Source organism: Chironomus tepperi, unplaced genomic scaffold (assembly GCF_022539635.2).
Source record: "Chironomus tepperi strain 1889 unplaced genomic scaffold, CSIRO-AGI_Ctep_v1 contig_370, whole genome shotgun sequence".
NCBI classification, from domain to species: domain Eukaryota; kingdom Metazoa; phylum Arthropoda; class Insecta; order Diptera; family Chironomidae; genus Chironomus; species Chironomus tepperi.
Window position 1 is genome coordinate 382,890 of NW_027226492.1, and position 25,586 is coordinate 408,475.

General features: G+C 33.9%; 5 protein-coding genes across 5 annotated transcripts; 2 read left to right on the plus strand and 3 right to left on the minus strand.

Annotated features, from left to right (window-relative positions):
• The first annotated feature begins 2,493 nt into the window (after window positions 1-2,493).
• LOC139095646 (uncharacterized) lies at window positions 2,494-3,165 on the plus strand. Its single transcript, XM_070647037.1, has 3 exons — window positions 2,494-2,626; window positions 2,734-2,973; window positions 3,038-3,165. Exons 1-3 carry the CDS (start codon window positions 2,557-2,559, stop codon window positions 3,061-3,063), a joined length of 336 nt encoding a protein of 111 aa, XP_070503138.1. The 5' UTR covers window positions 2,494-2,556; the 3' UTR covers window positions 3,064-3,165.
• A 988-nt stretch (window positions 3,166-4,153) lies between these two features.
• On the minus strand, window positions 4,154-4,941 carry LOC139095645 (antifungal protein-like). The gene is made up of 2 exons (XM_070647036.1): window positions 4,840-4,941; window positions 4,154-4,517 (listed from the first exon to the last, which is right to left on the minus strand). The coding sequence occupies exons 1-2, from the start codon at window positions 4,898-4,900 to the stop codon at window positions 4,270-4,272; spliced, it is 309 nt and encodes a 102-aa protein (XP_070503137.1). The 5' UTR covers window positions 4,901-4,941; the 3' UTR covers window positions 4,154-4,269.
• A 390-nt stretch (window positions 4,942-5,331) lies between these two features.
• Window positions 5,332-6,537, plus strand: LOC139095647 (high mobility group nucleosome-binding domain-containing protein 5-like). Its single transcript, XM_070647038.1, has 2 exons — window positions 5,332-5,455; window positions 6,086-6,537. Exons 1-2 carry the CDS (start codon window positions 5,386-5,388, stop codon window positions 6,427-6,429), a joined length of 414 nt encoding a protein of 137 aa, XP_070503139.1. The 5' UTR covers window positions 5,332-5,385; the 3' UTR covers window positions 6,430-6,537.
• A 946-nt stretch (window positions 6,538-7,483) lies between these two features.
• On the minus strand, window positions 7,484-8,573 carry LOC139095642 (uncharacterized PE-PGRS family protein PE_PGRS20-like). The gene is made up of 3 exons (XM_070647032.1): window positions 8,472-8,573; window positions 7,724-8,323; window positions 7,484-7,663 (listed from the first exon to the last, which is right to left on the minus strand). Exons 1-3 carry the CDS (start codon window positions 8,524-8,526, stop codon window positions 7,656-7,658), a joined length of 663 nt encoding a protein of 220 aa, XP_070503133.1. The 5' UTR covers window positions 8,527-8,573; the 3' UTR covers window positions 7,484-7,655.
• Window positions 8,574-14,929: 6,356 nt separating this feature from the next.
• On the minus strand, window positions 14,930-25,586 carry LOC139095657 (serine-rich adhesin for platelets-like). The gene is made up of 7 exons (XM_070647047.1): window positions 25,475-25,586; window positions 24,129-25,417; window positions 22,688-22,703; window positions 16,822-17,888; window positions 16,665-16,761; window positions 16,259-16,335; window positions 14,930-16,195 (listed from the first exon to the last, which is right to left on the minus strand). Exons 1-7 carry the CDS (start codon window positions 25,540-25,542, stop codon window positions 15,567-15,569), a joined length of 3,243 nt encoding a protein of 1,080 aa, XP_070503148.1. The 5' UTR covers window positions 25,543-25,586; the 3' UTR covers window positions 14,930-15,566.

A 25,586-nucleotide genomic window follows, 5' to 3' on the forward strand; every position in this document is an offset into this window, starting at 1 on the left:
CGGTCCCAATATCAAGAAAGCATCATTGGAGTCAGGATTCTGATCGATTAATCGATTTATGCTCCCCAAGAACTGGTCAAAAATTTTCAAAAGTCATAAAAATGATGAGTCACTGTTCACTTGTAAATTATTGTACTTACTAGCTTTTGGTGCTGATGTTGGTGCGCTTGTTGCTCCTGATGGTGCTGCTGTTGATTCAGCTTTGTCTTTAGCTGCTTTAAATTAAGAAAATTAATAAAATTAATTATAAATTTCATCGAAAATCACAAGGTAAGTCAATAACTTTCAAATCGAAAAGCACAATTTTGGATAGCTTGATTCTTGTCAAATGACATCGATTGAGATTGCAAATCAGCCACAATCCATGTTCATTTTAAATTGAATCCTGTAGCAAGTCAGAGTCACACTAGATTCTGGATGGATTTGCGATCGATCAATCGACTTGAGCTGTTTGGGTACTTGTCCTGTTGATAGTTACAGTGTAGTACTTGATATTGGCAAAAGACAGCCAATAGAAATTCAATACTAACCTTCATCATCAGCAACACAGACAGCAGCAATTACAGCAAAAACAATGAGTGCAGTAACCAATTTCATGATTTTTTAGGACTGAGTCTAACTCCACGACAAGTAATCTACAAGAATTTCAAATAAAAACTGTAATGTGAACTGGAAATTTCGAATTCATTTATACTAAATTAACACAAAGAACATCAGTTGTCAACTGACTTTTTTTTTTGTGTCCAAAACGACATGACTGCTTTTCAACCAAAAAAAACTGTCAAATTTGTAAAATGCTTTTGGACATTAAAATACATTTCCGGTGTCTCTGTTAATCAAATTTTCATTGTAAATGTTAAAATTACGAGACTAAAAGGTCAAAAGAATCTTGTCAAAGAAGTCAAGGTCAGTCAATTGAAGGTGACAATAGAATGTCGTAGATTACCTTAGTTCTGATATGAGCAAATGAATCTTTATGCGATAGTCATTTATGCCATATAAATGAGCTTAAATGAAGGAAGCCAAATTCTGACTTTTGTATCTAATGTTACCATTAAAATCACTGGCGACTGAGCTCTATGTCTAATGACATGAAAGGACAGATTTAAAGTCTATCCAAATAATCATGCCTGAAGGGTCCATAAACCAGACATCAATGTCATGACTAACAATCTATTGTCCTGAAACCCAACAAGTACAAATAAATGTCGAGAAAAATCGAAAATCTCATCCACAACACTCCCCCTTCCAGCTCCTGGGAGCGTTACGTAACAAGTCAACGATCCTTAATTATGTTCACGATTAAGACAAAATTTGGAGAAAAATTATTAAAAATCTGAAAATATTAAGCAATTGAAACAAACTAAAATTGATGAACATTTAAGTATAGTTTATCATTTATTTATTCCAAATATTGACAATTTACATGATTCACAGACATAAAAATCATCTATTGCTGTGTTGCTTCTGGCTGTGCAGTTGATGCATCTATCATAAAACAACAAATGAAATTCCATGCAATTAAACTTTATAAATTGTAAAACTTACGAGTTCCATGACCTCCACAGCCTAAAAGTCTAGGTGTCGTTCCAGTACTTGTTTTTGAACTTTTCTGATTTTCCTTGTTCTGTCCATTTTTGCCTTTCATTTCTTGATTCTCTGCATATTCCTTATTTTTCTTCTGCTTTTCTTGGTCTTTATTGTTCTTTCCATTTCTTTTCTGCTTTCCACTTTGTTCCTTGTTGGAATGCTTGTTCTTGTGACTGGTCTGCGTTGTCTCTTCAACATTAGAGTCAGTGACGTCTTCTAAAAAAATTTGGAATGTTAAGAATGTCAAGTCAAATGGAGTTTGTCTGACTATTCGTCTGATTGTCTGTCTGACTGTAAGACTGACTGACTGTAGCTACATCTGTCGCTCCAACTATTGCTCTACTTGTCAAGTCAATTGCTGATTTGATTGTCGCATCGACAATTGCTCAGACTGTCTGTCTAACTAGGGTTGCCAGAGGATTTTGGCAAATTATCGGGACATTTTGAGGCTTTAATGGGACACAGCAGCAAAGAAGAAAAGTACAGCAGTGTCTTGGTCAAAATACAGCAGATGACTGCCCTATGTCTGACTTACCTTTAGCTGGTGCCGATTGAGCTGATGGCAATGAGCATGCAGCCACAAAGCATACAATCAAAAATGCAAATGTTAAATTCATTTTAAAGACAAATTGATCGAAGGTTGTGTAAATAACTAAGAAATGGCTAGTCAATTATACAGTACGTGCCTTTATAGCTAATTTAGTTATTTTAAAGCTTCTGTGTCTACCAATTTTATTACAGAATTTACATTCCAATGTCAAAAGGATTGTCAACAGAATTTATACCAAAAACTTGTTAACATGACCACAAAAAATGAAAATTCATGTTATTAGCTGCTTGTATAATCCTCAAAACCAGCCACAATATTCATATAAAAGTCAGGAAAATTTAGTAAATTTCATCAGTTCCAGTTCGACTAGTTTTCAATTAAATCAACTCATCCAAAAACAAAATCCTAACCTAAAAATGAAAATCACACTTTTATTTTTGATCGTTGCCTGCGTCGTCGCATGTACACTTGCTGTACCACAACAAGGTAAGATTCATGGACTTTAAGCTTGAATTTTGAGGTTCAGGTGCCTTCACACTTGAATCCTAAGCTTCAGGTGCCTTCACATTATACTAATCCAATCCAATTTCCAGGTGAAAATGCTGGCAAAAATGAAGGAAAGAACAACAAGCACGTAGAAAAGAAGGGCGAAAAGGGCAAGAAGGGCAAGAAGGCTGAAACAGAAGAAGGAGCAGCTGGTGGTGAGGAAGCAGGTGAAGGAGCTGGAAAGGGAGGCAAAGGAGAAAAAGGAGGCAAGGGAGAAAAGGGAGGCAAGGGTGGTAAGGGAGAAGGCAAAGGCAAAGGCAAGGGCAAAGGAAAGAATTCAGAAACAGGTAAATGATCTAATTACAGAAATATTGAAGGATTTACTGATTTAATTTGAATTTTTTATTAAAGAACCAGAAGCTGAAATGATGAATTAAGGATAATTTGATGTTTTATGGGCAACAGCAGGCTTATTACTTTATTATATTAGACAAATTATGATATTCATAAAATAAAATTTAATATTATTGCAAATTAAAGCTTTTATCGTCATTCATTCTTTAAATAACTAGAACCAAAACTATAATTTATATCCACAGTCTTTCTAGAAATGTACTAGATACTTTGTGTAACTTGCTATGAAATGTCAAGGGTCAAGGTTTATTAATTGTAACTCTATTTCGAATCAAAGTCAAAAATATCGCAGCATCTGAAAGTGGATAATCCAATATCAATGATTGAGTGTATCAAACAGAGTTGACTGCACTCTGGAAGTCGGACTCTACATTTTCCCAAACGGACTACAAATTCCGACACTAGCGAAATCAATTAGAGTCCAACTCAAAAAAAAACTCCATACTTAAATGGCCTCCCATAGATGTCACCTAAAGCTGGATCTTTTGCTGGCAATTCTACTCGACTATACTTGACTCTCTGAGTTCTTTGTATGCTTATGAACTCTCTTGCCATCTAAAAAGTTATTGATTTTAAAATGAAGTCCTGCTATATCTGGTTTCAATCTTGTAATATTGAATTTTAGCATCAAGTCAAGCTTAAAAAGTTTAGTCACGAAATGTTGAACAAAACTATTTACGTCCTGGACTTAGCCTAACATGAACATTTAACATCTCTTCGTTCTCATGATAAGATACTGTTAATCCAAGCCACACAATGAGACGGAAACAAACTGGAAACTGGTTTTGAAAGACTTAAAAGCCACCACCCTTAACATCAATGCTAAGAAACTTATATTAAAGCAAATATAACCCATTAATTTCTGTTGATTTTCAAGGTAGTGTATCCTGAAGTCTCGAATTTTTGATACTTAGATCGAGACTGATACCGAAACCAAGATCGGTACCAAAATCAAGACAACGAAAGTATTCTTTGAAACTAGGAAGTCTAGATCTTGGTCTTAAGAACTCTTACAGGACGACCAGCAAAGTGAAGAAAGGAGGCCATTCTTATATTGAGCCTGGAAGACAACGATTTACTTTTACATCAAATTAATTAAAAAATCACAAAAAATTTCTTTGCAAAGTTCTTTTAAATTTTATTCATCTTAATTCTTTAAAGAATACAAAAACGCGAAATTCGCAACTACAATTATTGACCATTTCCATACCATCCATATCTTTTTTGGTTTATGCAGATTCAGCTTCTGTTGGTTCCTCTGATCCTTTACCTCCCTTTCCATGTTTACCCTTTTGACTGTGATCAGCACTCTTTCCATGTTGTCCATTTTGTCCATGTTGACCACTTTGTCCGTGTTGTCCGCTTTGACCGTGTTGTCCACTCTGTCCTTGACCTTCACCTCCTGCTGCTTCCTTTGCACCAGCCTTTCCGGCATGTTTACTGGTCTTTTCACCATTTTTGTTCTTGTTGCCACTTTCTGAGGATTAAAGAAATTGAATTTGGATGAGAATTTATGATGTCAATTAGGGATTCGGTTTGTGGAGTACTGGTATGGGATGGTACAGGAATGCCACTAGGTGGGTCACTATACTGATCCATTGGAATGCCAATACCAGAGAATATGACCCCAAAGTTCAAAATCTTCTCAAATTTTGGTCGGATTTGTCAAAAAATTGACAAAATTCTTCAAATTTCTAGTCAATTTCTGATTTTCGAGGGCAATTAGGGGCAATCAGGGGTATCAACCCTCCTACCGCCATCTACTCAGCTCAAACCCTTGAATCACAATCTCAACTTACCATCAGCAAGTGCACAGGCAACAACAACGGCAACCAACAATAATACGACTGCGAATTTCATTTTTATGATTTTTTTTTTGTTTGATTCTTTAAAGAATGACAAGAAACGATTGATGCTGAATTGGTGAAAATTTTGAATTTTTATACCAAAATTTTCAATTTTTTTTGTGTCCAATTTTGAACATTAATTTATTTTGAAAAACACAAATTTTTGGAAATTGAAAATATTGTTAATGTTTGACATTCAGGTTGTCCTTTGAATTCACTTCCGAATTTGATTTTTTGTATTTTGTCAAAATTGTTAAACATTTTTTGGACATTTTGTGAACATTTTTGGACATTTTGTGAACATTTTGTTAATGTAAATTTCAACTAACTATTAACAACTAAGTGTACATTTATATAAATTTTGTAAAATGACATTGGATATCCTTTTGAAAAATTTGTGGAATCAATCTTAAAATTTGTATAAATAAGAATATTTTTGGGACTTTAAAAATCAATTCAACTTTAGAGTTTAAAGGAATTAAAAAGTAAAAAAAAAAAATGAAACTAGTCATTGTATTCTTTGTAGTTGCATGTGTTGTAGCTTGCACATTAGCAGCACCACCATCAGGTAATGAATCATTAGGAACAGTTCTGAGCAGACAGATGAGGAAAGGTGGCTCCATAAGTCCTCTAATTTAGTTCTAGACTTGCTAGTTCTAAGCTTGCTCACTTACTTACTTAGCTGACCGTACAAATCAATTGTGATCCACGGTCTTCCTTACGAGAGCTTGCTCACCTTAAATACACTAAATAAGCATGTCTGTTAGCGGAGTTTTAAGGTCATTGTGCTCTTGAGAGCATGCTCTTTGCCTGCTAGGAAGATTGAGAGAGTTTTGGGTATGCTTTCTCGAAATCCCGGTCCCGATAAATTTTCGGGATTTCCCGGGATATCCCGATCCCGATAGCGAGAAAGCAATGCTGTGGGGTGAGGAGTTAACCAGGCTGAGAAAAAGGCGGTAATACCACAGTATCCAAACAAATACCGCTAAATACCGCTGATACCGCCTAGTTTCTCAGCCTAGGGAGTCGATGGGTTGAAAATTTAAGGAGTTTAAGAGGTAAGAGGACAACTGGACAATAGGAGTGAATAGGAATAGACTGAGGTTCATCTTGCATACCACTTTGATTCATTTATAATCAATAATTACAAATCAGACCCAAAATCCTTTAATCAACTTCAAATCCAATTATATTACAGATGACAAAGCAAAGCAGTCTGAAAATGGCAACAATAAAGTAGAAAAAGGCAAAGGCAAAGGAGGTGAAAAGGGAAAAGGCAAAGGCAAACAATCAGGAACAGAAGAAACAGCAGAAGGCGGTGAAGAGGCTGAACAAGGCAAGGGTAAAGGCAAGGGCAAAGGCAAAGGCAAGGCAAAGGCCAAACATGAACCAGTAGAAGAAGCTGAAGAAGGTGAGGAACCAGCAGAACATGGAAAGGGAAAGGGAAAAGGCAAAGGACATGAGAAGAGTGCTGACAAGGGCAAGAAAGGAAAATCAGGCAAACCAAGCTCTGGAGAAGAAAAACAAGATGATTCACAATAAAAATCCAACTTCTCCTGGAACTGATGCTTCACTTCGCGGTTAAATGATTGTTAATGCAGCTTAAATGTCAAACTGGAAACTTATGAATAAAATAGATTAATCACTTAATATCAAACTTTGTTAATGTTGAATTTACAGCTATTTCATTAATGACCAGTTCATGACTCGTTCTTTCATCTCACGTTGTCTAACTCCAGAGTTGATATCTTTCTCAAAGGCAATCCATGTTATAAATTGTCTAATTCTTGATTTCTGACATTGAACTGCTATATTTAGGAATGTCGAAGTATCTAAACTTCCGAAAAAGCATTTAATTGATGGTTTAATTCAAATACATGAGTTCATGTTCAACGCCAACTTTTGTGTGTCACATTTGACCAACTGAGCTACAAAGGAACTTTTTCTTCTTTGACGGTCAATCACACTAATGTGGATCATACTAGAGCTTGAAATCGATTGAAGTTGATCCTGAGTTTTTAAATCGAATAGAATTAAAAACAATGCAAATTAAATCGAATCTAGTTGATTTAAGCTCAATTACAAACATTTCGAGGTCTAATCTAAAAGGTATGCTCTTCATACATATACTAGATGTGAATCCTTGCAAACGTTACACTCAGCCTGTATTGATTAGAAGGTCACGCTCTTCTAAAGACGACAGATTCCCAACCCTGTACATTGGATGATCCAGAGCATATCCATGCAATGTACCCAACTACAATTTATGTATCATGAATCACACAAAACCGAGTTAACGTTGTTACAACAGCAAAAAATGGATAACTTTTCGTAATATTTAATTCAAATTAAAAATTCTTTAGAATTAAACCTGGATCATTAGGAATGATTAAGTCTTAAAAATTTTATTAAGTTTGGATTTAAGCTATTCCTGTGGATACAATATAACTTAATTTTCTTGCCAAATTTGGTAGATTAACTATTGTTAACTATTAATCTGTCAATCGTAGAGCAGTAAAGATTCAGAATATTAGAAATTCCCCAAATCTAGCCTAAAATATCTGAAACAGTTCAAATTTAATAAACAATTTATATATTTTGAGGTAAGTATTGACCTATTAAATGCCATTTATTTCATTTTAATATCTATTTTCATTGCAGAGATCAAAAGAATCAAAATTCCATCCAAAAGTGTCCAAGAACTAAGTAACAAACAGTATAACATTTGACTTCCATGAATATTGAATTTCTGAACTTGATGCAGCTTTTTAAAATCCTGTAAAATTAAGAATGTGATTAAATTGGATTTTGGATCATCAAGTCTTTTGAGTCTCACCTTCTTCTGGAGTTTCTGGACCACCACGTCCACCATTGCCTCCTCGACCACCTTGTTGACCTCCTCCTTGACCTCCTCGACCACCTCGACTGCCTTGTTCTTGTCCTCCTCGACCTCCTTGGCCTCCTTGACCTCCCTGACCTCCACGACCTCCGCGACCACCTTCTTGTCCTCCTTGTCCCCCTTGTCTACCTCCTTGACCACCCTGTCTACCTCCTTGTCCTCCCTGTTGTCCACCTTGACCACCATTTTCTCCACGACCTCCTTGTTTGCCACCTTTTCCACCTTTACCTCCACGACCTTCACTTGCTTCCTCAGGTTCAGCTTCAGCAGCCATTTCTTCAGGTCCACCTCTACTACCACCTTTACCTCCCTTGCCACCGCGACCTCCTTGTTGACCTCCTTGTTGTCCACCTTTGCCTCCATGTTCACCACGACCTCCTTTACCACCTCGACCACCTTGCTGACCTTCACCAGCTACTTCAGGTTCTCCTTCGGCAGCCATTTCTTCTGGTGGACTTCTATTGCCTCCTTTACCGCCACCACCTCGGCCTTTTTGAGCTTTTTCTTTTGGTGCGGTTGTTGATGATTTTGGGGATTCTGGAGGGGAAAATTAGTGAAAAATTGTAGTTGATGATGGGTTTGGACAGTGGTGGGCAATATGTGTGTTACGGTACACTGATGTGCAGCAATGCACTGTCGTGGCGCAGCACATTGATGTGTCAATTATCCAGTATGAGCAACTTACCAGCTAAAGTGAATACAGCAAAAGCTATCAAGAGAAATACGACTGTAAACTTCATTTTGTGGTTCCTTTTTTTACGAATGACTTTTCTAAATCAGCCAAAATTGGACTAATGCTGTTCCTTAGACAACATTTGCGATTTTATAGGAATTTTACCAAACATTTTTAAATGTCAAACTAGGTTAAAAATGCGTAATTATTTGAAGACACATGTTGTATCCTGGATATTAAAATATGTGAAACAAAAACGTAAAACAACAGCCTAAATTGATGGCTTTTTTGCTGATTTTGACAAAAAAAGACTTAATTTTGCATTATATCATTCTCAATTTACTTTATTATTCCATACAACTTCATGTCTACATCTTTAAATGTCGAATTTTAATTCAAAATACAAAATTTTCCTCATAAGTTTCGTATGGCTTCATATAAGCTTCAGTCTGGAAAGAAAGAAGAATATTTTAAGGTTCAGGTGCCTTCACAATTGAATTTTGAGGTTCAGGTGCCTTCACACTAGAGTTCTAAGGTTCAGGTGCCTTCACACTAGAGTTCTAAGGTTCAGGTGCCTTCACACTAGAGTTCTAAAGGTTCAGGTGCCTTCACACTAGAGTTCTAAGATTCAGGTGCCTTCACACTAGAGTTTTAAGATTCAGGTGCCTTCACACTAGAGTTCTAATTTTCAGGTGCCTTCACACTAGAGTTCTAAGGTTCAGGTGCCTTCACACTAGAGCTTAAAATGCTCTAAATTGCCAAAACTTACTTGATCGTTCCTGAAATTAGCTCTGTTGGCTTCCTCCTGATCTGCCGCCTTGTCCTCCTTGACTGCCCACTCCTTCGGGTTTGCCGCGACCTTCCGGTGGCCCTCTGCCTTGTCCTTTACCGCCGCCTCTTCCGCCTGATTAAAAGCATCAAAAACATTAATTTTAAGACCTCAAAAGCATTAAAAAGCAGCAAATTTTGATCGGATTGAGGATTTATTATGGACATAACCAATTTGTAGGATATTACCCGGATTTCTATAACTTACAATTCGTCGCCAATGTCCAGGTAATGTAATATCAATCCAATATGTTACATGATGTATCAATAATCGAACTTTAACTTTAAATTTACATAAAAAATTCTAAAAAAATCTACAAAAAAAAATGTCAAATAAATCCTGGACATACCTTGACCACCTGGACCACCTTGTCCACCACCTTGACCTCCTGGACCACCTTGTCCACCACCTTGTCCACCTTGTGTTGACATGTCTTGTGGATGAGCCAAGACAACAGCAGCGATTGTTAAAACAACCAAAATTATCAAGCAAGTCTTCATTTTTATCGGAATTAAGTCAAACTTAACAGTTGAAATGTAAAAAATTCTGATGCAAAATGTGAAGTTTGCCAGTTTTTATACATATGCAGCACAAGATCATGAATGGAGATAGAGCAACTGCACAGATCCGTCAATTAAGTAATCACATGCTGACAGCACGTCATATGATTTAAATGATTAGAATTTCTACGAAACTGTGACAAATTAGGTGAGAAATTGTGAACAATGATTTGAAATTTTTTTTATTTGTGATTAAATTGTGTAAAATTAACAGTTATTAAATGAAATAAATTGAAGGTTTTGGATGGGAATGGAGATTAGAATCGGGTGAAAAATGAAGTGTGTTTGTGACATTGATAAACAGTTGATTTGAGTTGTTTGGCATGGCATATGTTGTGGGAGTGCTTCAAAAGCAACATGACGTAGGAAGATAGTAAAGGAATGCTAATTTGATGACGAAACTGAGAATGTGTACAAGCCTTGTGATTCGACCAGCAAAAGAGTCCAAAATAAAGCATTTTGTTGCAACCATGGGTCCTAGTCGGTCCAGGGTTCTTGTAAGTAAGTAATTAAGGTTGTAGGAGTGGAAAGGTGAGATTAAAAGTTGATACAGAGTGATATTAAGGGATTGTTTGAGTTCCTGGTTCTAGATTTGGGTGAGATCAATGCTAAGGAAAATTAATGTCGTTATCGACGGTGTACTCCGTCAAACCTCATCCAAATTTCATCAATTTTTGGAATTTTTGAGAAAAAAGTAGAAAAATTGGTGTAAATTCTTGGGAATTAGTCAAAAAATCTCAAAAAAAAAAAAAAAAAATAGGAAATAAATTGATAAATTTTAAAAAAAAAAAAAATTTTTAAAAAAATGAAAAAATTGAAAAAAAAATGAATAAAAACAAGAATTTTAAAAATTTAAATTTTATAAATGCAGCAAAAATTTATTAATGATTTTTTAACAGTTTTATGTTTTGATTAAAAAATTTAATTTAAATGCATTAATTGAAAAAAAAATTCAACTTTGTCCTCCATTTTGATTGATTTTCAAGTGCTCTTGGTTGTCATGTTATCTGTTAATAAAATAGAAATTCTGTTGTAAATTTTAATGTCGAATTTATGATTAATAAATTTATTACTTGATGCTATAAAATGGAGATTCAAATGAATTTGTTGAACTTTTTGTGAATGTTTTTTACTCAATTTATTGCATTTTTTGCCGGTCAAATTTGAATTTTTCTCAAACTTTAACGATTAAAATTAAAATATCGAGTTTAAAATGGAATTCAAAAATTTAACCGACATTGAATCACACCCAGGGAGTTTCAAGATGCCATGATACTCACCTGAGTGTGACTGAAGTTTTTACTGAATTTTGGTCTTTTTATAGGAAATTTAAAACAGCACAAAAATTGAATTTAAACAAAAAAGTATTTTTCATTAAGCGGATGGATTTAGACTTTTTTTGTGTGAAAATTTACAAGGAATTTTAAAGTTTTTTTGAAAGCAAAAAAAAACAGTCAGGTATATTTGCAAATTTATTTGACTAAAATTTATTTGACTAAAATTGCAAATATGCAAAAAACCTTAAAAATTTTATTTAATTTAGTTTGTGTCCAAAAAAATAATTAAATTATGCAGAAATTAATAAATTTTTCAATTGATTAAATAAAATTTACGGAAAATTTTCAGCTTCTATAATTATATTTTATTAGATGTCTCAGTTTTGACGAATTTTTGTGAGAAAGAAAGGGAACGAGGCTATATCAGTAAAGGAACTGTGACTGACCGAGAGTCTGCTTCATTGTTTCAAATTTTCAAATTACCTTTCTTAAAAATCAGGAATATAAAATTTGTACTATTTTATGATGAGTATTTTGAGATCATTTTCACAAATTTTTTTAATAAAACCAAAAATTTTATTTTCAATCGATTACATTTTATTATTTTAAAATACTAAAGGAATAATCATTTTATTATTGACTTTTATATATTTAGAATGATTACAAAAAATAAAAAATTTAATCAACTCGGGTGCAGTTATATCAAATTTAACAGTTTATTATTTTTGCAATTCTAAAAAATTATAATGTGGTTCACAAATTACTAATGCTTAATGGATGAATGATTAACAATTTGTGACAACTCTTTTCTATGGTAAAATTAAACAGTTCAATTTAGAGCTCTATCTTCAAAATTACCCTAAGATTTCGGCTATATACTTACACAAGATTAAATATCTTCTAAAAATTCATTTTGACAAAAGAACAAACAAAATATTTGAAGAAAGCTTAAATGCAAAAAAATTCAGCTAACTTCACATAAGTCTAAAAAAATTAATGTTTTAACAAATTTTTAAAACATCATAGTAATAAAATTTAAACATGAAAACAAATAGGGGATTTACTATTTCACAGTAAATCCCCAAATTTGAACTAGCATGATGAGTAATTTTGTGGACCTTTAAATGACCTCCAAATTTTCGACTGAATAAAAAGCACTTCAAATTAATATAAAAATTAAAGAAATAGTTTAAATTTAATTTAAATTAATCAGGACAAATTTTAAGAAAAGCCCACATTTTGATGATTTGACGACTAATACAAGGATGTAGAAATCATCAATATTTTGAGTTTAAAGAAATGGTCAAAATTGACAAGAAATATTTAAAACGATTAAGGAAGATTGAAATGTAATCGATCAGTTCCACTTTCTCGAACTAATGATGATGTTACAATGTAACAATTTTCAGAATTAAATAAACATGTCCAGAATAAATCTAAAGTAAACGAAAACAGGCAGATTAAAGAAGCAGCAAATCATTGTTAAATTGTAAAATGCTGCATGTTTTTTTTAAATAATGCAATTTTTAAATCCGTTTCAGAATTCTCTTAAACGACAAATTTAATCAACTGAAAAATTTAGAAAAATCTATTTGTATTCTAAAAGTTCTAAAATTAATGAAGAAAATTCCATAAATATTGTCATTAATTTTAAAGATTGCAAGTTTTGTTGTTATAAATTTCAAAAAAACTTCAAATTTTCAAATGAAAAAATTAAGTTTAATATTTTTCAAGTAAATGTTTCAAAAAAATCTGAAAATTCCAAATAAAACTACAAAATTATGCTTCAAAATACAAATTTTATTTCCATTATTATAATTTACTACATTTGACAATCAAATTTTTTATGTCTTTTTTTTCATTTTCAGACTCATCACTCAAAAATAAATTTTCATAAAATCATATAAATTATTAAAATATTTTTGATATTTTCACTCAATTTAAAATAGAAAATTTAAGCAGCTGTGCTTTCATCAGCAGCAGCTTCATCAGTAGATGCAGCACCAGTTGTTGCAGCTCCGGTTGTGGATGCTGGCTTCTTGGATGGTGGAGCTCCACGTCCTGTAGAAGAATAAAATGTTTGAAATAATTTGTGATTTTTAAATTTTTAATTTTTTTTAATTTTTAAACTTTTTGCAAATTTTATATTTTTTAAATTTCTTAAATAATTTTGAATTTTTAAAATTTATTGAATTTTTAAATTTTTTTTAGAATTTTTTAATTTTTTTTTTCGAATTTTTTAAATTTTTTTTAATTTTTAATTTTTTTTAAATTTTTTAAATTTAATTTTTTTAAATTTTTTTTTAAATTTTTTTTTAAAAAATTTATAAATTTTTGTAATTTTTGAAATTTTTAAATTTTTTCAGATTTTTTAAATTCTAAAAAAATTTTAAAATTGTTAAAATTCCTCAAAAATCCCAAAAAATACTCACTGAATCTAGCCAAAAGTCTAAGTTGTTCAACTGGTTCCAATTGTTCAGCTTGTTCAGTTTGCTCGTTATTTTCGAGATCTTCAGCTGTGACGAAGACAGCCATGAAAGCAATCAAAGCGAAAACAACTGCGAATTTCATTTTTAAATGATTTTTTTTTTGGTTTTACTTTTGGAACTTTGAGAACTTTAGAATGTTTGGAACTTGACTGATGATTGGAACTGTGGATAACTTTGTATTTATATAGGAACGATCAAGGTGATTTTTGTGATTTTTGTGAATGAAAATGTAGGACGGAAGTGAATCATGGTTGACAAGGGAAACATGGAAATGGCTGTAGTTTTTTTGGTCTGTTACCAGAGTGATTCACATCCTGTAAAATGTCATTTGTGATGGTTTTTGGTAGAATCATGGCAAATTAGGTGAGTCATTGATGAATAATTCAAAATGATATTAAATAAAAATTGACAAAATATTAAAAAAATGATGAATTTTTTTAAATCCACAACAATGAACCATAAATTCTCTAACTTATTTCCTAAAGCCATAATCTGCCTTCTTTGGCAAAATTTTAGGAAATTTCAGTCAAAATGAGCAGAAAAATCTCTTAGAATCATTCAGAATAGCCAGGTTTTTTGGCATTTTCTATGCAATATCTTCAACAGCAAACGGAGGCTCAGTACCGTTCTTATAGTACCTAAAAGCGGCCTTTTTGCCAGTTTAGGTGTGCATTAAGAGCTGGTTTCCCAAAAATAACTTGAATAGAGCAATGTTGTACTTTGCAGTGGTAATTAACAGTCGATTGGCCTGCAGTAAAGTGAAATATATAGTATCCAGCAAAGTATGGAAATAATTAAGGAAGTTCTCTAGAATATAAAAGACATTTAAGCATTGATGGCATGGGTACAATATGAAGAAGCTTGTTCAAACGACTTTGTCTGAAGTGTGTCAGCTCTACAATTAGGCTAGATATGGCTAGGTTTACATTCAATCCCGAATAACACAAATTGTGTAATCGATCCAAAACACGTGATTTCTGATTTTAATTCATGGTGTCGAGTTTGATTTAGTCGATTCAAAACTGACACTAGGCCAACGTGACTCTGGTGTGGTGTCGGATTCAAATTGATTTCAGCACCAAGTAAGAGTTGGCCATGTCTGTATGAAGCTGGAATTAAGATAAATTGAATGGCCAATTTGAGATATTCTGGAATTATCTCCAAAGTCAAAATGTACACAGAAAGCAATATAAAAATGCATAGAAAAACAGAACAAGAACGGACAATTTTGCTGGAAAATTGAAAAATTATTCAATTTTTTTTTCAAAATTTTTATTAACTCAAAAATATTTTTAAAATCAAAAAATCCACAAAATAAATTTTAAAAAATATTAAAATTCAATTTTATTTCCATTAACTCCAAACTTATTTCCCTCACAACATTCTTATTTTTCAGGTTCACGAATATCTCCCTGTCTTGAAACATGCTTATTATAAGGTCCAATTGTAGTTGATTCAGCATTATCACCAGTTGTTGCTACATCTCTAGCTTTACGTCCTTTTTTTGGTGCACTTGTAACTGTTGAACTTTCAGACTTTTCCTCACTGGACTTTGGTGCTGCATCGACTGACCAAATTGCGAATAAGGCAATGATGACGAAAATTGCTAATGTGAGCTTCATGGCTGGATGTTCAGGTGTTGATTGTTGACTGGAAAATGAAAATTGAGGCTGAATTGTTGGGGATTAAATAGAATTTTTTGAAACACATTTGAGGTTGTTAAACATTTTTTATTGGAATTTATGGAAATGTCGGACATTTTAACAAGGTGCAGGGGTGTAGGTAGGATTAGGGGAGGGGGAGGGGTCAGTTTGAATTATAATGGGGGGTTTTTGGGATTTTTTTAATGAAAAACTCTAAAAAATTGAAGAATTCGATTCAAAAAGGGGTTGGGGTAAGGGGTTTGACCCCCCTACCCCCTCAATACCCCCCTGACCACACACCACAACCCTTCACTTCCCAGCAATCTCATTAATCCAGTCAGTAAACTTCAACACATTCGTATATACCGCATAATTATTAACATCACATGACTTGCCACGAAACAGCGATGCCGACACGATTCCCTTCAAATAATAGACATCATCATGTACGACAGTCAATCCAACACCACTGTCACCTGAACACACACCCGTTCCATCACCACGACCACCACAAAATGTCCTGTTGCTTGATATTTTAACCAATGAAATGCTTTTGTAGAAGCAATTCTGATTGTCCTCAATTATTGGAACTTCGATGACTTTTGGGATGCTTTCGTGTAGCTTTGTGTCATCTTCACTCTTTCCGTAGCCAACAACGACACCAGAAAGGAGTTTTGATGCTTCTGAGTCATATTCTATTAAGCATATTGGCTGGATGTAGCTGTTGAATTGAACATGAGTTTCTAGTTCCAGCATTGCTATGTCTGCATCATAAGACTCAATGTTTGGGTTCCAATCCCTGTGCATGTGGATCTTCTTGACTCCTATTGATAATCTTCCAATTTCTATTGAGTTGTTGAGGTCGTAGGCACCGAGGAGGACTATGACATCTCGTGGAAGAAGCTCACTGAGGTGCTTTTGGTGAATGCAATGGGCAGCTGGGAATGGAGGGTATTTTTGGGGTTATGGAAGGGAATTTGATGTAAAATGAGGTTACTTACCTGTGAGGATGAACGAGCTTGTTATGACAGTTCCACCACAGAAGAACTTTCCTTTTGGAGTTACTAAGGCTATGTTCCTGAAATGAATAAGGATAGATTCAGTCAAGATTGAGGTTAAGTTAATTAAAATTAGGTTAAGTTCAGTCCAAATTGAGGATAAGTTCAGTAAAATTGAGGATAAGTTCAGTCAAATTAAGGATAAAATCTGTTCATATTAGGGATAAGTTTAGTCAAAATAAGGATAAGTTCAGTCAAATTAAGTGATAAGTACAGTCAAATTGAGAACAAAATAAATCAAATTAAGAAAAATTTCAGTTCAAATTGAGAATAAGTTCAGTCAAGTTGAGGATAAGTTCAATTCAAATCAAGGACACATTCAGTTAAATCAATGGATAAGTTCAGTTACCATGGAAATTGTCCTTTTGTCGCTTCAGTTCCTCCAATAATATTTCCTTTCCCGATCTGTGCCTTACCACAGTCTCCAGTCAAAGCAATAAAAGTCCCTAAAAATACCACATTATGTCCATGCCTACATCCATCAATACTCATCATATCCAACTCACCTGCAGCCTCCTTAAGAACCTCCCTAGGACGATAATTAGCAAAGCATCTTCCCATCTGTTCCTTAATTTGATTCTGGACGATGATATAATCCTCATTACAGATATTCTCAGTCATATCCAGCTTGTCCAATGCAGTCTTGTCCAGAATCCTCTCATCAACTTCCGTTATTTGATTGTCAGCCAGTCCAATAGCCTTCAAACTCCTATGCTGACTAAACCAATCGGAATGAACCTTTTTAAGTAAATTTGATGACAATCCAAGTGATTCCAGCTTAGTCAATGGACCAAAGACACCCCATGGCAGGTCCACAATCTCATTATTGTCCACATGCAGCACTTCCAAGTTCCTCAATGTCCTGAACCAAATTGGATTCAAAGTTGTCAATTTATTGCCAACAATCCATAAATTTTTGAGATTAATCAGTGCCTTAAATATGTTGTCGGGCAGGTAATTGATCTGATTATGTGACATGTCCAGCAGTTCCAGTTGCTTCTGATTTTGAAGCAAATTTTCAGGAAGTGAAAAAATTTCATTAAAATTTAGCTGCAAAAATGTCAATTTTGTGTTCCTGGACAGCAAGTTTTCAGCAAGTCCACTGATTTTGTTCCTGTCAAGTTTGAGGATCTTCAGGTTCTGGCAGTTCTGGAGGGAATTTGAGTCAATAAGTTCAAGTTTGCAGTCACTGAGCTTAATAGCTTCAAGATTGTTGAATTTTAGGCAAAAAATTGATGAAAATTTTGACAAATTTTGGTCATTGTCGATGGACAAGGTCTTGACGTCGCTGTTGTCATGTCCTGAATTGTGATTGCCGTTGATTTGAGTGACTTCACCGGAATTGTAGATTGTGAGCTCACAGGAGTAGCTGAATGTTGTTCCTGATAGGCTTGTTGTGCTCTCATTTTGGAATGTACAGGTTGCGGATGCTGCTGATGTTGTTGAAGGCTTGTTGAGGATTATTGAGATTATTGACAGTATGACTATGATGGAGGTCATTGCTAATTTGGAGCTTTTAGTGCTTTGTGCTTGATTTTGAGTCAAAATGGCTGGATTTCCTATTAATAATTGACTTTATGTAGCTGTTTATGCTGTATTTAGCATTAATTTCCAATCAAAAACCAATTAATTTGAATATTTTGAACTTTTTGTCTACAAAACCGCAGAAAAATACACAATAATGAGTAGCATGCCCGAGCAGCACACTTTGTTCACTAAGACACCTCACAGTCACCCTACAATAGTCGCTCTGACAACTCCTCAATGGCTGTTTAAACTCCTTTTTTCCTCAAAAAATCCTGTTCGTCTACCTGTGCTGCTCGGGATGATGAGCAAAATCCAAAACAAAAAAGAAGCAACATCTCAGAGAACAAAAGAACTGAAGAGATGTCAATACTGATCAGCAATTAAAAACCAGTTTATTTTGAATATATCTTGTTATAATATGTGAAGTCACACGCGTTTCTTATAGATTTTATTGTAAACTTGACCAACTCAACCAGAAGACTCACAATAGCCTTGAAATAATAGAGCAGATGATAACAACTTTTGAGAATTCAAGGTGAAAATTGTGAAGAGTTTGCAGATTTATGGGGCGAGTGTCATAGTATCGATCGAATTTCTGATGGAATTCTAACGGATTTAGGATGACATTCTGATGAAAATCTGACAAAATTCTGACGGAATTCTTATAAAATTCATAGTCTGCCTATAGGCTTCTATACCAAAAGACTAAAATTAATCAAAAATAACCAAAAAATCTATTGCACTTTGTATTGTAATTTGACAAACGAAAACCAGGATTAGGCGTCACCTGAGGTAGCTTATAGATCACAATTGATTTGTACAGCCAGAGGAGTAAGTAAGTAACATCAAAAAACAAACAACTTACCTTGCCATACAGATCAACTGTGATCCATGGTCTCAATCCTTTTTCCGTTTAGTCTTAGGTAATGTCTATTTTAATTGGTGGATTCGGTAATTTACTTGTTCTTCTAATATTGAGAAGAAAGGTTCTTCCTCTTATTCTTTTACTTTCTAGTCCTTTCGTAGAAAATGGGACTGTTGTTAGTTCCAATCCGGCTCTCTCATTGGGTTCTATAGCGTTTGATTTAAGGATTGCGGCTTACTAGGACAACGCACCCTGTATTAACCAGAACCTCGTTTAATTCCACCCAACTATGTGGCTAAGATTGACGGTCTTTTCCCTGAGAAGGTGAGGTTAGTACTTGATGTGGTTAGGCTAAGTCATTTTAGACTCCTAAGCCATTTTAGGAGTCTGACTTCATTAGTGCACGACCTCTTATGGAGTCTAACTTTGGGGTCCGTTTGGGGTCCACTAGTGTCCAACTTCCGCACTAAAGTTTGAAAAATGGCCGAAAAATGTTCAAAAATTTATCAAAATTAATTGAAATTTGACTAATTTAAGTTATTCAACGATTGTCCAAAAACATCAACATTATAAACACCCAATTCCTTTGCTGATACAGGAACGGAAGTCATGTGTACCCATTTTGTGAAGCAGTGTGAAGCTGAAAATTCTGAAAATGGGCACCACGTGTGCTCCCAAACTAGCGTTTTTCATAAAATATTGACAAAAAATGCTAACACTAAATTCCTAAACATCTGCCAGTTCCGACAAATATTAGAAACAATTTGAAATTATTTAAAAAAAACTCATTAGAATAAGAATTAAAGTTAATTTATTTAAAACAATAAAAATTTATATTTATTTTAATGTTAAAAAATCTTTTATTTTCCGAGTATAAAAGTAATTATTTTTTCTAATTTTCTTTTCAGTTTCTTTTTAGCTGTAAAATAAGTTTTAGTTTAAAAAAAAATGGAATTTTTACTTATTTTAGGAATTTTAATATTTTCTGTGAATGCACAGATTCCCTTAAGGGATGGAAAGTGTCCAGATATTTCGAGATGTTTAAGCAAATTAAAAATGCCATTAACTTATCAGTCTGTGAGTGGTTAAATTAAAGTTTTGGAATATTTTAAATTTTTGAAAAAAAACAGTAATTTAAAATTAAAAAAAAAAAAAAAAAAAATTTAAAGCTTTTTCATTCAATTTTAAATTTTTCAAAATTAATAATTAAAATAATTTAATTAAACTAAGGATTAAAAATTTATTTCAATTAAAATTTTAAAAAAAATTTTAAATAAAAATATAAATAATACATTAAAATTTGAAAATAAAATTTAAAAAAATTCAATTAATTTGAAAACGTAAATTTATACTTTTTAAAAAAAAAAAAATTTTAAAAAAAAATATAAGGATAATTAAAAAAAAACAAACTTAAAAACTTTAATAAAATTAAATTTAAAAAATTTATTAAACAAAATTTATACAATTTAAATTGTTTCATTTGTTTAAATTTATTTAAAAATACAAATTATTTTTTTTAAATTTTATAAATTTTTTAAAAAAATTTAATTCAAATAAATTTTTTAATTTTTCTGTTAAATTGAATTTTAATTATTAATTTTGAAATATTTAAAATTGAATAAACTGACATGAAAAACATCTAATTTCAGATTCAAGGATATTACTACCTCTACGCATCAGTTCCATTTTTCTTTCAACCTAGTGCAAAATGTAGTTATATTCAATTTACTGGAGCCACAAATAATGTTATAGACTTTGAGACATTTGCAATTGAAAAAGAGTAAGTTTTGGTCATTATGAGTAGTTTAGTTCTAAAAAAATATTTAAATTGGTAAAATGGACACAAACTAAGCCGTCAGTACACTTCCATGCAATTATGTCGTAGTGTCAATAATAAAGCCAGTGACGTAACCAGTTTGGAATTATTCACGAAAACTCCTAGCAAGAAATACCCCGGAGTGGAGTAATGTTCAGAGTGTCCTAGCAAGTTCAATGAGGGTCGGGGTGTTACGTGAATACGCACTAGGATAAGGCAGTCAATGATACCCTAACGACTGTTGTTAAACAGCTGAAACAAAATTGTCATGATTTAATTTTTGAGTTATGTTTTTTTTTCTTTCTAGAACAAATCAAGAAATCGAATTCGATGGATCATTTATAGCAACGCCAGATGGCGACATTCAGGCCAATTTCACCAGCAGTAAGGGACTCTTTAGAAGCTTTAGTACATTTTCCTTTATTTCCATTTTAACCACAATTAATTGCAAATGTCCTCATTTTTTCAGTGAATCTTCCACTAAGTTTCCAAGTTCTTGCACTGAGTCCTGACTATGCCATCACATATTCATGTAATACTTGCGGTTTCTATTCATCTAAAGGCGCTGGAAGTGAGTATTGATGGGAGAAGTTGAAGGTTGAGGTTGGGTGCAAATTGTAAAAAATTGGTTAAAATTATATACTTCACAAGAGTTTGCAGAAATTTTTGATTCCAATTTTAATCGATTTTTTGCAATTTTGGTCATGAAAATCCGGCAGACCATGGTCAAGTCAGCATGAAACCGGATTTTCCGCCAATTTTTGACCTGTGCTTCTCGGATCAACTCAACCTTGACTTAAAACCTGACATTTCCTCAAACTAACCTCAAAATGTCCACCCCCCACAGTTTACGTCCAAATCCTCACCCGACTCCATCAACCCAAATGTGAGGTCATCAATGATATCGAACATAAACTTGAAATGTGCGGAATTCCAATCAGAAGTTTAGTTTACATTGAGAATCAAGATTGTGACACGTGCCATCATTCCAATAAAAAGAAGAAATAAATTTTAAAAAACTTTCCATTTTTTATTTAAATGTGCTGCTTTTTGCTTAGATCACGACATGCTGTTCAGGCTTAGAAATTGAAAAAATTTAATTATTTTAGGTAGTTAAAAGTCAATAGTCTTGAGCTGAAGGCTGTGATGCAGGGTTGGCAGCAGGATGGGAATGTTAAGGGGGCTACAACTAGGTTCAGGTAGGCATAGATCAGGTGTAGGTTAGGTGTAGGTTAGGTGTAGGTTAGGTGTAGGTTAGGTGTAGGTTGACCCCTGCCTAATTCAATGTCCTTATCCAGAGAATCTAAGTGACGCAACTGGTGGCTGAGTTTGTGATCCACCTCGTGTATCTATAACATTCTCTCCAAAATTGGCTCCTGATCTTGATGTTGATGTTGTTGGGGTCGTCGACGTCGTCGTTGTTGTTGTTGTGGTCGTTCGTCCTCTCCCACCTTTATGGCCCCCTCCATGACACGCTGATCTAAAATTGAGAGTTAAGAGCTCAAATTCTCAAATTACACAATTCGGTTAATCCAGTGGTAGACAACCTCTAATTTTTGCGACATACCTTGAATGTACACGACGTACAACTCATGGCATTTCCCAAAATTTGTAGGTGTCACAAAGGTTGCCCATTTTCCATTATTCGGTTAATCGATCAAAAAAACGGCAACGTGACTATGACTTGGTACTGAATTCGATCACGTCGGTTTAGTACCGGATTTTTGATCGATTTACTTTCGACTTGTGCTATTCGGGATTGACTTTTGGAAGGCATATGACATGGAACGGGTGAAAAATCGCGGGTTCGACTGAGAAATCAAGACCTGCATTTCCTGCAATTTAAATGCGCATGTCTGTCAATTTTGAACGAATTCTAGAAGAATTTGGCCCGATTTTAGCGAATTTGGTCCGATTTGGGGTTGGCAGGACTCAATAAGCCTCAAAAAAAAGCATCAACTCGAGTCTTAATTTCCAGACCTCAATTTTAATGAGAATCCTGACTCCAGTTGATCCACTTCCAGTTCAAAGTCCATCCAACTCTGATTCACTTTCACTTCTATTTCCAAGTCATTTGCCTTTCCAAAATTGAACCTCATTTCCCCATTAACCATGCCTTTTTCCACACTAGCTAGTGAAAGCATTACTAATTAATTTAAATTACCCAGTTACACGTCCTTCTGCACACAAAATGTAAAAGATTAGAAAAATTAAAAAGATTTTAAATATTTTCATGACTTTTTTATGTCTTTTTCGTGATTTTACTTTTGGCTTGAATGTTTTGAACACAAAATGTGAAATTAAGTTGAAAAGTTTTAAAAGTGCTGTGGACAATTGAAGGTTAAAAAATACTAATTTTTGCAGAATTGTGTATGGAACAGGAAATGTAGCGGATAGAACACAATGTTGTGAGTTTTTGGATGTTGTAAAATTGACCAAATTATTTTGGAATTAATCTGATTTATTCAATTAGATTTTAGGAACAAAAATTCTATTTTTAGAGACCAAACCAGAGGCTATTTTACAACTTATTGATATTGACTTCGATGCCATGAACATCACTCTTATTGGTCGTAGTTGCCTGTGGAAATGTCAAATTTGACCGTTTTTTTTATTTTCAAAAAAAAAATAAATGGCCGTTTATTTTTGAATTTAAAATGACCGTTGTAAAACTTCCGAAATTTTTATTATTAAGAAAACCCAAAAATGATTACGATATTCATAATTTCTTAAACTATGAATCATATTTAGGTTGAATAATAACAAATTAAGCTTCATGTGACAGTTTAAGTCGAAAATTTACTGATTTTTACAAAGATTTTTATAACGGTCAAAATTAATTTGAAATTTCGACTCCTTTCGACGTTTTTGAATCCTTCGACATTCAGTGTCGATCCACAAAGTCTGAAGTAGTTACCTTAAGGATTGGGGAGTCATTTGACCTTCTGTACATTTTTTTTTCATGTCTTTAAGACATTCGTAAGAAAATGTAGGAAATAAGTCGGAATTGATAAATTGAGTTACAAATTGGTGTGACTTTCTAGATGGACAGGGAGCTGTTTAGTGACCTATCCAGATTTTTGAGGGTAGAGGGAGAGGAGGCTAGAGTTGGTCAGAGTGTGGCCGTCTCAAATTCGAATTCTTCGACATTTGATTGTCGAAGAAATTCGAACTATTCGAACTCAACTTATTTTAAAATAAAAATTTACGTTACGAATAAAAGTATGAGTAACGGTCAAAAAAAATTTGAATTTTATCGACAAATATTTTTGAAAAAAATTAACTGTCGTTTTTGAGAAAGCCACACTCTGGAGTTGGCCGAGAATTTTTTGCATGAAACTTTTAAAATTCTGATTTTTTTATTTAAATTTCTCGAAAAATCTTAGAAAATTAAAGAATTTTGTCCAAAAAATGGGGTTTTGGGGTCAACCCTCTCTTTTCCTCAAGATCTTTTCCTCCAAATCCCCTTCAACTCCCCTATTCGTCCATCTCCCCATTCATCCCAATACCCCAAAAAAATATCAAAATCCAGCATAAAAAGTTCCTTTATTTCCTCTCAATTTAGAATTCAATCATTTATGGATTAGAAACAGCATTGCCTTTACCGCCACGAACATCAATGGCATTTTCGCCATAATTTGGAGCTTCACTTTCCTCAGTTGTTGCAACAGTTGAAGTTGAAGCAATTGTTGTTGATTTTGTCGTAGATTCAGTTGGCTTAGTTGTTGTTGTAGTGTCAACAGTTGTATCCAATTTTGAGGTAGTCGTTGTTGGTGAGGTTGTCGTTGTGGTAGAAGGCTCGGTAGTTGTAGAAGTTGACGATTTAGTTGCTGTTGTGCTTGTTGAGCTTGTAGTTGTTGAGCTGGATGTTGTAGGACTTGAAGATGTTTCACTCAATAACTTAGCTGCAGTTGTGGTCGTGGAGGAAGTAGATGCTGAGCTAGTAGTTGTTGTATTGGCAGTAGCTGCTAAAGTTGTTGAAGCAGTCTTGGTAGTTGGAATTGATCGAGTTGTGGTCGTTGCATTTGGTGCCACTGTAGATGACTTTGCTGTTGTTGATGCTGTAGCTGTCAATTTAGTTGCTGTTGTCGTTGGCTTACTAGCTGTAGTTGTTGGCTTAGATGCGGTAGTTGTTGCATTTGTTACTGATGTATTGGTCTTAGTAGCTGTAGATGTGGCCAATTTTGTAGTTGTTGTTGTTGGCTTAGAAGTGGAAGTGCTTGTAGTTGGCTTTGTTGTTGAACTTGGTGATGTTGTAGCTGCTTTAGATGTGGTCGTGGATGCAGATGATGTTGCTGTTGCTTTAGATGTTGTTGTCGTTGCTTGAGAAGCTGAAGATATTGCTTTAGAAGTTGACGAAGTTGGGTTAGATGTGGTTACAGTGGTTTGAGCTGTTGTCGTTGCCTTAGATGCCGATGTCGTAACTTTAGAAGTTGATGTTGCTTGTGGTGTAGTGGTCGTCGCTTTGGTAGTTGTGGTCGTCGTTTGAGGTGTTGTCGTGGTTGCTTTAGTCGTTGTTGTTGTTGCTTTAGAGGTTGTAGTCGTTACCTGAGGTGTTGTTGACGTTGCTTTAGAAGTTGTTGATGTTGACTGCTTTGTGGTAGTTGTGGTATTCAAAGTCTTACTTGTCGTTGTTGTTCCCAATGTCTTTGATGTCGTAGACAGCTTTCCATTTGAAGTAGTTGATGCAACTGTTGCTGATACATTTTGTGTCTTTCCAGTCGACGATACAGTTGCAGATGAATTTGTAGCTTTCTTTGTTGTTGTCGACTTGTTTGATGGCTTCTTAGTTGTTCCTTTGTGGTTTCCGTTCTTCTTGTTGTTTTCACGTTGTTCCTTTCTCATCATTTGCTGCTCTTTGTGTTCATTGATGCGTTCCTTGCTGGCTGGTGGTCTAAAGACTTGAAAATGTGAATTTGTGGAATTTAGTGCCAATTTTTCATCATCTTACCCAGGAAATCCATCAGAAATTGTGACCACAATGATCAAAAGTACCAAAAAAATTGGAAAAAATTTCATTTCTTCTTTGTTGCTTTGTTGCAGTTCCGCCAAGACTTGATTGA

Bases quoted from the DNA above. Each gene is read 5' to 3' on its own strand.
- LOC139095642 (XM_070647032.1), bottom strand. From the start codon at position 8,526: ATGAAGTTTACAGTCGTATTTCTCTTGATAGCTTTTGCTGTATTCACT. The intron at 8,324-8,471 runs GTAAGTTGCTCA...TTTCCCCTCCAG, and splicing joins TGCTGTATTCACTTTAGCTG to AATCCCCAAAATCATCAACA.
- LOC139095645 (XM_070647036.1), bottom strand. From the start codon at position 4,900: ATGAAATTCGCAGTCGTATTATTGTTGGTTGCCGTTGTTGTTGCCTGT. The intron at 4,518-4,839 runs GTAAGTTGAGAT...TTTAATCCTCAG, and splicing joins TGCCTGTGCACTTGCTGATG to AAAGTGGCAACAAGAACAAA.
- LOC139095657 (XM_070647047.1), bottom strand. From the start codon at position 25,542: ATGAAATTTTTTCCAATTTTTTTGGTACTTTTGATCATTGTGGTCACA. The intron at 25,418-25,474 runs GTAAGATGATGA...TCAAGTCTTTAG, and splicing joins ATTTCTGATGGATTTCCTGG to ACCACCAGCCAGCAAGGAAC. The intron at 16,762-16,821 runs GTGAGTTGGATA...TGGTATTTTTAG, and splicing joins GGTTCTTAAGGAGGCTGCAG to GGACTTTTATTGCTTTGACT.
- LOC139095647 (XM_070647038.1), top strand. From the start codon at position 5,386: ATGAAACTAGTCATTGTATTCTTTGTAGTTGCATGTGTTGTAGCTTGC. The intron at 5,456-6,085 runs GTAATGAATCAT...ATTATATTACAG, and splicing joins ATTAGCAGCACCACCATCAG to ATGACAAAGCAAAGCAGTCT.
- LOC139095646 (XM_070647037.1), top strand. From the start codon at position 2,557: ATGAAAATCACACTTTTATTTTTGATCGTTGCCTGCGTCGTCGCATGT. The intron at 2,627-2,733 runs GTAAGATTCATG...TCCAATTTCCAG, and splicing joins ACTTGCTGTACCACAACAAG to GTGAAAATGCTGGCAAAAAT. The intron at 2,974-3,037 runs GTAAATGATCTA...TTTTTATTAAAG, and splicing joins AGGAAAGAATTCAGAAACAG to AACCAGAAGCTGAAATGATG.